At 50.9% G+C, this 11,245-nt stretch overlaps 1 protein-coding gene across 1 annotated transcript; it reads left to right on the forward strand.

Moving 5' to 3' along the window:
• Positions 1-1,764: 1,764 nt before the first annotated feature.
• GNGT1 (G protein subunit gamma transducin 1) lies at positions 1,765-6,468 on the forward strand. Its single transcript, XM_036739036.1, has 2 exons — positions 1,765-1,860; positions 6,340-6,468. Exons 1-2 carry the CDS (start codon positions 1,765-1,767, stop codon positions 6,466-6,468), a joined length of 225 nt encoding a protein of 74 aa, XP_036594931.1.
• Positions 6,469-11,245: the final 4,777 nt, after the last annotated feature.

Consider the following 11,245-nt stretch of genomic DNA (forward strand, 5'->3'; position numbering starts at 1 on the left):
TGAAATCAAGGATGGCATTTTGGTTGCAAGCCTGGGTGATTGAGAAGAAGGCATTCTTGACAGAAATAGGGAAATTAGGAAGAGAGAAAGGTTTGGGGGGAGGTGGAAATCATTCAGTTCTGGACATGTTGAGTTTAAGATATCTACAGGACATCCAGTTCAAGATGCCTGAAAGGCAGTTGAAAATTTGAGACTGGTGGTCAGCAGAGAGGTTAGGGCTCAATGAGAAGATCTGTGAATCATCAGCATAGAGATGGCAACTAAATTCTTGGGAGCTGATGAGACCACAAAGTGGGGCCTGGAGGGAGAAAAGAAGAGATCTAGGGTAGAACCCAGAGGGACCCCCAACTGTTATTGGGTAAGAGCTGGGGGAAGATCCAGTAAAGGGAACTGAGGAGCCATTGGACAGGAAGGAGGAGAACCAAGAGAGCCCTGTCTCCAAAACCTAGAGAAAAGAGTATCAAGAAGGAGAGAGGGCTCATCCGCAGGGTCACAGGCTGCTGAGGTCAAGTGATCAGGTGGAGATTAAAAAAGGTCATGCTGGAAGATGAGACATGGGGTTGGGGTGGGGGCACCCATTAGTTTTTTATCCTTGGTTAAAAGCTTAGGAATGAAGGAAATATTTAGGGAGGAGATCCCCAGATGCCACTTTGTCTTGTTTTGTTCCCCACCCCCAAGAAGCTGAAATAGGAAAATTTGAAACAGGAAGCAATGAGATGAATGATTGCCAGGGAAACTGTCTACCCCTTCTGCACCCAAGTGGAGTGCAGGTAGAGAAGAGCTAGGTGGAAGGAGGTAGAGGGTGTCACTGGCCTCCAGGTCCTCTCTGGGTCAGCAATGCAGGGGGCTCAATTCTCAGCTAACAGTGTGGAGGACACTTTGCCCTCTCTCCAGGATTGGATGACAGCCGTCCTTCTGCCCCTTAGAATCCACAGTGACCTTCTCCATCTTCAGTCCACCAGTTCAAGGTCAGGGACAGGCCCTGGGGGGGCTTAAGAGATGCCTGGGAAAAGCCACCTAGCATTTAACCCTAGCAGGGCAGGACCCTGAGTCCCTCCCTCTGTGGTTTGAGCTCCTTGTTGGAGGAGAGCCCACAGGAATCAGGTCTGGATAAATATACTTGGTGGCATGGTGAGGCTAATTGGCACATCCCTCCTCTTTCTCCCCCAGGCTGTGATCGTTTATTTTTTGGCAGCCCTAACCACTTTCCTAGAGCTACTTCCTCCCAGGATGTGGCTTGGTCCCTGGTAGGCAGTGTGTCCTCCTCCTTGGCTCTGTTTTTTTTTTTTTTCCAGGGCCCTGGCTCCAGTCCAGACTTCAGAATGACACTCACCTCTTCCTGGGGCCCCTGTAATACCAGATTAATCACATCAGCACTTTAGTGGATTAGTGGTCAGTTTCCCCAGTGACCTCAAAAAGGAGGAGAAAGCATGTGAATCATCCCATGAGTACTTAAAAAAATGCAATTTCACTGAGAAGGAAAACCATAGTGGACTGAGGAGACACCCCCTCGCTCTTCAGTCCGCATTGTAGCCTCAGTGACCCCAGCCTCGGGCAGAGGGCTTAATCCTCGGTTAAATCACATTAGCAGAGCTTATGTCAAGTTGCTTTAAAACCCTGGGGCTGGGCAGTCAAGCAGGAGAGGGGCAGGAGCCAGGCCTGACAAGCTGGTCAGGCAAGGGCAGACTCTGAGGCAAACCAAGCCCTTGGCAGAAGGGAGCAAGTGAGGCTGGTGAGGGGGGCGCTGGCCAGCCCAGGGACAAGATGCCAGTAATCAATATCGAAGATCTGACGGAGAAGGATAAGCTCAAGATGGAAGTGGATCAGCTGAAGAAAGAGGTGACGCTGGAAAGGATGGTGGTGAGTGGCCACTTTGGCGGGGCCTGGGACTTCAGGGTCTAGGACCAGGACTAGCACCAAGACCAGGACAGGGGAGGTTCCTGGGGAGGCAGGGCCCAGCCAATTCAGACTTGAAAAGACATGACATTGGGGGAGACCATCGGGGATGACCCCTCCTTAGGCCAACGCTGGGAGCACAGAGGAGGCTCCCAGGCCAGGCCAGCGGAGCCCTTCACCCTCACGGTGCCTGATCCCTGACCAGGCCCAGTCCCAGGAACCTGCAAAGCTGCTCTCTTCTGCAAGGAGCTGCTTGGTCAGAGACCTCAGAGCCAGAACAGAGGGAGGCACTCAGGCCCCAGAGTTGAGGCTGGGTTGAAGCCTCATCTTCATCACCTGCACTATGGGGTTGTCCCTGCATTCTTTACCTGGCTGCCAGGCCATTGGGCCCAGCAATCCCTGCAAAAGAACAGATGCAAAATTCTGAAATGCTAACAGGGGGCTAATGCCCCTCTCTCCACCCCATTCTTTTTGTTCTAACCTGTCAAAAGGACTCATTCCAGCCACTGACTGTGGTGAGTGATCTTGGATAGCTGCCCTAAGTGCACAGTACAGGGACATGTCAGAGCCAGGTCATCCTAACTCAGGGGTTGGCTCTCTACCCATTATACAATGCTGCTTTGCCTTGGCCTTCAGTCCTCAGATGGCCTCTAAAAACCCTGCTGTTGGGGCATTTCTCTCCAAACCCTCCACATCACAGGACCATCATGGCCGTGCTGCATGCTGAGGGTGAACAGCAACCCAGTTAGTGGCAGACACACATCTGTCTTCCTGAAGGCTCCCTGCCCGAGTGAAGGAAGAGAAGGCAAGAGAAGAGGTGGGAAGGGAAGAGAGGAGCATTTGGTTTCATTCTGTTTGTGGGGTTCCTCTAGTTGCCTTTTGAGCTAGGGATGCACAAAGTGTCTGCCACCAGGCTTCCAAGGCCTGAATTGCAGCAGCAATCAGTCCATCAGCGAATCAATAGCCATTGAAGAGTGTCCAGCTGGTGCTGGGGGTGCAAAGACAAAGGAGAAATAGTTCCTGGTCTCAAGCATCTACACTCTACAGGGGAAAACATGTACAGAGACATCCAGGTATGGGTACAAGCTATCCTTAGAGGGGAGGCCACTAGCCTCTGAGAAGTGCCTTAGAAGAGAGGCACTGGGGCTGTCTTGAAGAAATGGAAGATCTGTCTCCCTGGTGAGGGCAGGGTGAGGACTGTCCAGTGCAAGGCTATGAAAGGTTTAATATGCCCAACAGAGGAGGCTTTCTTTGCTCTCAGGGTAGTAGGGAGCCACAGGAGGTGACTGAGTAGAGGGTGGCAGGCCAGACTTTGTCAGCAGTGGAGGATGCACCGTGGGACACTGAGGCACTGAGTCTTCTGTCCTCCATCTTTTGACTAGAACCCTGCTAGAACCCATGCTAGAACTCTGGCCCTGACATTTGGCCCATACATCATATGCTTGTACAGTCTGTCTCGTTGCCTACAGTCCTTCCAGTTTGGTGGCTCTGTCTCCAGCAATCCAAGGGACAAATGTGCTTCACCAAACCTGGACTAAGAGCATGCCAAGAGCCTGGACCAGAAGTCAGGCAGCTTGGGGGTTACCCTGGCCTTGAGCAGGGTCCTGCCTCCGATCTCTGGCCCCATGAGGCACCTTGGCCATTGCTGATCTTCTAGGTCATTGGAGAGAAAAGTCGACCCTCTTTCTAGTCATTTCTGTTTAATCCACACATTTGATGGAGTTAGTACCTCCCCCCCACCCCAGGTGTCATCCCAGGGAGGGGCCCACCTGGAGCCCACCCCACACTCTCTCGACCTATTCTCATCCCCAGTCTTCCCATAAATCCCCAACAGAGTACCAGGCCTCTTCCAGCCTCTGTGAGCTGGGAGTCATTCAGTCTACAAACGTTTCATAAATGCTTACTCTGAGCCAGGCAACATGCTTAGCATTATGTCCTGGCCTTCTTTGGGGAGACCAGTGTCTGCCACAGAGTGTTCTCACTCTCGCCCTCCATGACAGTCCCTTGGTGACCTCCTCTTTTGATCATGTGTGTTCTCTGGTGTCTCCCACATGTGAGGCTTCCTCAGCGACCCCAAGTTGGGCCTTGCTCCATTCACCCGCCTGCCCATCACCTCTGGGTCACCTTGCATGTGCCCACTGTCAGAGTGAGAAAGCTCGGGATGCTTCTTTGGAAGGTCAGGCCAGCTCTCCCTATGACCAGAAGCAGCGATGTGGCCTCCATCCCCTCTGTGGGTCATGGCTCAGGGCCTAGGGCACAGTCCAAGTCAGACCCCAAAGCTTTGTCCAGTCATCCCAGAGAACTCAAGGGCAGAAGCACTCCCCACTTCCATTCCTGAGAAAGAAGGGAAAGGGGAGGGCTGAGAGCCCAAGGGAGCCCCTCCTGATGTGTCCGAGGGCCTCTCTTGGCCTTGAGGCTGCAACCCCAGGCCAGAGTACACACTCACCCTACTTCCCAGCAGCATGGGGTATGTGCTACAGGAAATGCAAACTCATTCTGATGTCAGAAAGAGAAAAAAACGGTCGATAGGAATCATCCAAAGACAATGAGAAAAGGCTTCAGGAAAATCCACACTCTGGAGACCCCCAGCACTACATGCCTGGACTATGGCAGTCACTGCTGGCAGTCAGCCTGCCCATACCTCTCCCCACTGCAGTCCACCCTCCATATACACTCTCCATCAATGGGCCTGTATCCAGGGCCCATCCACCTTGGCAGGACCTTCTAGGGGGTGTGCTCTATGGGCAGAGACTGAGGGCACCTCAGCTCACCCCCTTCCCATCATAAGGCATTGGAGGGGATGTGAGGAGAGGGCTGGGCTTCAGAGTGATCTCCAGATGTGAGAAGTTCATCATCAAGTCTCAGGGCTAAGAAATAGCCTAATGGTGAAGACCTTGCTGGCCAGAAGTCACTGGTGGCCTGGGTCCCAGTTGCAGGGCAGGGGCCAGACTGCCCCTGGTTTATGCTCAGTGGCTCCTAACATTGATGCTGCCCTGGAATGAGGCTAGGGCCAGGGACTTGGTGCCCATGAGAACCCACCATCCAGGGGGCCCCCTCCTCCCTACTCTTCTGGTGGTAGTACATTGTACCCTTATCCTGTTTTGAAGTCTCTGGGAGGGTGCAGACCCAATGCTATCTTGTCCCTTCTTCCGTACCTTCCAGCCCCACATTTAGTGGCCTCTGAGCTTGTGGGACAAATACTTTTCTGGCCTTTCCTTCCCCTCACCATCCCAGAGGCGGGGGTGAACCACTCAGGGAAGATGGCAGCAATAAACTGAGTCAGGATTGGGAATGGGATGCAGGTCCTTTAGACCAGTCATGTGGATTCCCTGCTCACATCCATACCACTGTCAGAGCCAGTTTAGACAAAGCAGCCATCCCTCCCTTCCTTCCCTTGTGTTCTAGGGATCGATCACCAAGCACAAAGCAAGAATACTCTGCTTTTTCAGGGGAAACACAGGGCTCCTGGTTCGGGTGGGACTGAGGGGTCATGGACCCAGTTGTGAAGCAAGCTCTCTGTCCCTACTGCTCCCAAAGCCCTTGGTGCAGAAGGACAGGGAAAAGCGGTAGTGGCTTCACATGCCCTGGGAAGAGGCCTGGCCCCTCGATCCTGGGCAGAGCTGCCACCCCCAGGCCCTTGGGCACTGCCCCTGTGCACAGCCACCACGTCCTCCATGTAGCCATAGGTCATGGCCCAAGATGCAGAGTCTTCATTGGGGACCATGCAGCTCCCTGAGGAAGGCCTCCTCCATTCTTATCTTTGTCCCCATGGCACCTGGCATGAGCTTGGGTTGGGGTGGCATTTTAGGCTGACTCCCATCTGAATACTTTACAGCACTCCATTCATACCTTCCATTATTCTGATGACTGCTACTCACAGCAACAGACCCAGACAGCTCTGCACACACAACATCACAATAGCCCTTCTATGAGGCAGGCACTTTCCAGCCACCCTGGCTGCTGCCTGAGATCAGCTCTCCCTCCTCATCCCCTCTCCCCTTATAATCTATGTGTTCTCTCAAAGCTCAGGGGCTGCCTCCGCAGGAAGCTTTTCCTGACTACCTGGTCATAACTGCATCCCCTTTCTCAGATTATCTCATGGTTTTTTGCCCCCAAGCCCAATGGCAGCACCTACAAGTTAGGGGCTGGTTTTGTCTTTCCCTGCCACCCCAGTGCCTACCAGCGTACAAAATTAATCGATACCCTGGAAGGGCAGGGAATGGACTTGGTCCCAGCAGGGCCCTTATCACTTAGCATGAAGGATAGCATCCAGATTGAAGCCTCACAGAGAGTCCAAGACTCTAAGAAAAGTTGGAGGAAGGAAAGGAAGACTTAGGAGCCAGCCATGGCTCCAGTGTGGTCTGTCTTTGGGGGTGTTCTGCATACTAGACACATGGCATCCATCTGTCAGCAGCTCTTCTCCCACCCTTTCTTTTTTCAAAGGTTTCAAAATGTTGTGAAGAAGTGAGAGACTACATCGAGGAGCGGTCTGGTGAGGACCCTCTTGTGAAGGGGATCCCTGAGGACAAGAACCCCTTCAAGGAGCTCAAGGGAGGCTGTATCATTTCCTGAAGGCCCTGGTGCATGGAGGACCGTGGAATGACCAAGATGCTTTAAATTAGTTTTAAATCCCTTTGCTGTAACAGACCAGAATGAAAGGACCCTGTATCAAAACTCCAACGCTCATCATTGCTGTCTCCATGGGAATTGGGGCAGCCCTTCCCCCGCACCTGCAGGGGTGCCATTCACAGCTCTGGAGAAGATGCAGACCCTTGGCACCTGGCTGAGGGCTGCTGTTCCCCACCATCCCCACACAATCTCAGAATTTCTTTTTAATAAAGATTGGAAGGTGGTTCATTGAAGTGGCTGATCTGAGTCTCTGTCTGTCTCTGTCTCTCTTAGGCTTCTCTTGGGCTCAGTGAACATGTTGGATTGTTTGGTGATCATCAATCTCTTTCATTAATTCTTTCACTCTGGACTCCCCAAGGAGGGCACCCCCTCTCCCCATGCTACCTCATCTAGTCTTCTCCCACATCTGTGGGATTCTCTCTCCTTGTTGCAGAAACAATCCTTAGGGCCTCCCCAGGAAATCTGGCAGGAGGCCAGGTGTTGGCATCCAGCTAACGACCAGGTTTTCAGTTGGCTCCTTTCTTACTCCACATTCAGACAATTCTATCTCGAAAACCACTCACTGTGGGCTTCATCATCCCTTCCATCAGCCTCAGCTCCTCCTGACTTGGCTCCAGAGCTGGTCAGCTCCCAGGACATGGTGGGCCAGGCTGTGCCACAAAAGAGGGTCCCCAGCTCCCAGCATCATCAGGAAGGCCCCAGACCCAGCTGAGTCAGCCTTATGCTCTCCTTGGTCCCCATGTTTCAGAATGCATTCTTCAAGGGATGGTTAGTGGACATCTAGAAAAGGAAGCAGCCATCACATAGGGCCAAGATGGCAGCTTCAAGAGCAATTTATGTCAAGCTAACTTCATTTCCTTTTGTTGACAGAGTTCTGACACTGGTAAGTCAAAACGGTGTTGTAGATACAGCCTAACTAGACTTTAGCTAAGATAAGTTCCCTATGATCTTCTTGTGCAAGGTGGACAGTGGGAGGGCTGCCTGGCCAGACTCAAAGAGAGGAAGGGAGGGAGGGAGGGAGATTTGATGACATTAAACATATTCCCATTGCTGGCTCTTTCTATCCAGACCGTGTTCCTCTCACATGTGCCTTCAAGCTACACGAATCTGGCGGAGGTGGGAGGAATGTTTTGAATGGCTCTGAGGCCTAGGAGGGTGTACTAGACATTTCATGGAAGGGCTCCATTTCCCAGAGACCACTAGTTTGGACAAAAGGGGCTGGAAACACTTCACTGTTGGGATGAATCTAGGATCAGGGCACTTTAAAGTAGAGACTCTGAAAGGTTTGTGACAGGATAAAGACCAAAGGAAGGAGGCCTGACAAGAGGAAATGAAGTCACTGCCATTGTCCCTGACCAGGGGGCGCTGGCCACTCCTTCCTGTTGCACTCAGGGTTTGCTCCTTTGGAAATCCAGGTAATCAGGTTAAAGGTGAGGAGAAAGGAGAATGGGAGCCTAGGGAGGGCTGTAGATATTCATGACCCAGAGCACCTGAGCATGGGAGCTCTCTTTGTCTCTCTCTGTGTCTCTGTCTCTCTTTGTCTCCATGCCTTTTTGTCTCTGCCTCTCTTGTCTTTCTCTCTCTCTTGTCTCTCTGTGTCTCTCTTGTCTCTATGTCTCTTTTGTCTCTCTGTCTCTGTCACTCTTGTCTCTGTCTCTCTTGTTTTTCTGTCTCTCTTGTCTCTCTGTCTCTGACCTTCTTGTCTTTCTCTGTTTCTCATCTTTCTCTCTCTTGGCTCTCTGTCTCTCTCTGTGTTTCTGTCTCTCTTATCTCTGTGTCTCTGTCTCACTTGTCTCTCTGTCTGTCTCTGTCTTTCTTGGCTCTCTATTTGTCTCTGTGCCTGTGTCTCTGTGCCTCTGTCTCTGTGTGTCTGTCTCTCTCTGTGTCTCCATCTGTCAATTTCTCTCCAGCTGCTGTTTTGTAAATTCAGTTATACACATGCCTTACATATATATCCAAGGACTGGGGACAGGAAGGAGGATAACTGCCCCTTGGAGGTTGCTTTTCTTGTCAAAAGTCAGCATGCCAGAGCCCAAATATGATTTGCTGTTGCAGGACCTGAAGGGTGGAAAGTGCCGCTCAGAGATCTGAAGCGACCTGGATAGGGCCACCCCACTCACAACTGCCATGGTCCGGATTTGAACCCAGAACTCTTTGGCTCTGTGTGCAGTACTGTGTCCTAGTCTGTTTCCCTCTGAGTCAGAGGCAATAGCCTGCTCTTCTCCTCCCTCACACCCCAGTGGCAGCACCTACTTCTTCATCACCTCTCAGGGGGATTGTTGCCAACCTCTTCTTGGTCTCCCTTCTTCACATCCATCTCTAATCCAGACTCTCCTCCACACAGCTGTCCAGATAACTTTCCAAATGTCCCATTGAGGCCGAGTGTTTGACCCCGTCATTCAAACACCTTGGGTGGCTCACCAATGCCCATTGAATAAAGCACAAACTTCTGATCCCGATCCTGATTTGAGGACTTGCCCTTGATTTGCCCTCAACTTCCATCCCACATCACTCCATTGTGGAGGCTAAAGTGGCCTGTTTCCCATCCCCTTGCTCTCATCCTTCCCTCTCACATCTCCATGGCTTGGATCATATGGTTCATCATACCTGGATCAGCACCCACCCCCACCATCTGTCAATGTCTCTCTCCTTTATTAAGACAACTTCAATGGCTTCACCTTCACAAGCCTTCTGTGACTCCACCATCCCTGACCTGGTCCCTCTCCACTGTGTCAGTTCTTTCTAGACTCAGTTTTGAGATCAGGGTCTATGTCTGTCTTGGCATCTCCAATGTCTAGCCCAGCAGGAGCTCATTAGACAGTTGTTTAATTGATCTGAATTGCTTGCCACATAAGCTTGTTAACTTGCCTGTTAGCTGATTATTAGTGTGATTACATGGTTGATTGGTTGGTTGCCTTTCATCCTTGAAGAGGACCAAAATAACATCATTATATTGGGCTCAATGTACAGAATGTCTAACTGTGGCTAATTAGACCAATATGAGCTTGGAAGGGTCTGCCACAGGTTGGGTACAAATAATCCATATAACATGTAATTATGTAAACCTATTCTGAAAGAGTCGTGACTTCATCAGTGACAGCACAACATTCCCTGTCCCCTAGACCCACAAGCCCACTCTGCTGCATGAGCGAGCATCCAGTCCAATCCCCTGAGCTGTTGGAGAAACAAAGATAAAACAAAAATAGTTTTCTCCTCCATGAAGCTGAGATTCTTCTGGAGGTGTATGGCAAAAACAGGTAATTTGGGAAGGGATGAGTTTAAGGCAGGAATCAATGTCCATGAGGCAGTCAGTGATGGGGGACTGGAGTTCAGAAGAGAGGCTGGGGCTGGATTGATACACTTGGGGGTTATCTATATAGGGATATTCATTGAACCCATGAGGGCTGATGAGATCACCAAGATACTATAGAGAGAAAAGGCGGAAAGGGGGAAAGGCCAAAGATAGAGGGTTGAGGCTCTCTCCCATTCCTAGGTGACAGATGGTGGGTGGTGATTCAGAAAGTGGCACTAAGATGGAAGAGCTGGATGGGAAGGATGATGATCAGTAAAGGGCAAACAGGTTCATGAAAACCCAGAGAGGAGAGTAGATCCAGGAGACAATGCTGAAGGCTGCAGAAGAGGCCAAGAAAGATCAGGATGCAGCAAAGCCTGTCAGATTTGGCAAGTAAGCCATCAATGGGAACCTTGGGAAGAGCAGCTCCAGTCTAGGGGCCCACGTGGAAGCCACTGAGTTAAGAAGAGAGTGAGTGGGAGGAAGGGAAGGGAAGTCAAGGAGTGCTTGACTGTAAGGGAAGAAAGATGCTGTACAACAGCTTGGGGCCATAGCAGGATCCAGTGAAGGGCCTTTAAGGCTTTAAGGGACTGTCTGTAGGCCATAGGGAAGGGGCCTCCAAGATTGGAGGAGCTAGGGTGGAGACTGAAGGAGCCACTCCCAGAGGTCCCGAAAATGCTAACCACCCTCCGCATGGTGAATGCACCTGGTTGGGCTGGTCCTTTGACAACTGAGGGCCCATACAGGGTTCACCTGGTGCTTTTACATCTTAAAAGTTGAGTTGTTCAGTGCAGTGATCAAGCATAGAATAATGAAGCATTCTGCCGTCATCCTGACACACAGGCAATGGGCCCAAGAAGCAGAATGAGCTGTCCATATTAGGACACAGCCAAAGTCAGTTAGTTCTGCTTGACTGTGCATATTAGTTACAAGGGCTTTCTTTTTCCTTCCCCCCTCCCAGAGGGTGAAGGGTGGGGGAGTTAGAATGGCCCAAGATGAGATTTTTAAAAAATAAAGGAGAAGGGCATTGAGGTACCCTTTTCAAAAATGCTGAGAACAGAAGGAAGGTCAGGAAGCTGGCAGTCAAGCCTAACAGCACGCAAAGCTGCAGGTCCAACTTCTTAGAGACTAACAAAGAAAAGTGAACCAGACAGAAGAGATCCATAGGTTCCAGATCCATAGGAAGCGTCTCTTCCTGTTCTACCTTGTCTGTGGAGACACCCTTTGTATTTGATGATTATTAAATTCTGAATTTCAAAAAAAGCTCTGAGTTTCTGTTTGGTTCTGTTTCTGGCAGAGCCTTCCAGAAAGCAGCGTCTTCTCCAGACATCAGGATAAACAATCCGAGGGCTTCCAGGCAGATGTATGGCACACAAAACCATCAAACCAGCAGCAGGAGGGGTGTGTGTGTGTGTGTGTGTGCTGGAG

Source organism: Trichosurus vulpecula, chromosome 9 (assembly GCF_011100635.1).
Source record: "Trichosurus vulpecula isolate mTriVul1 chromosome 9, mTriVul1.pri, whole genome shotgun sequence".
NCBI lineage: Eukaryota > Metazoa > Chordata > Mammalia > Diprotodontia > Phalangeridae > Trichosurus > Trichosurus vulpecula.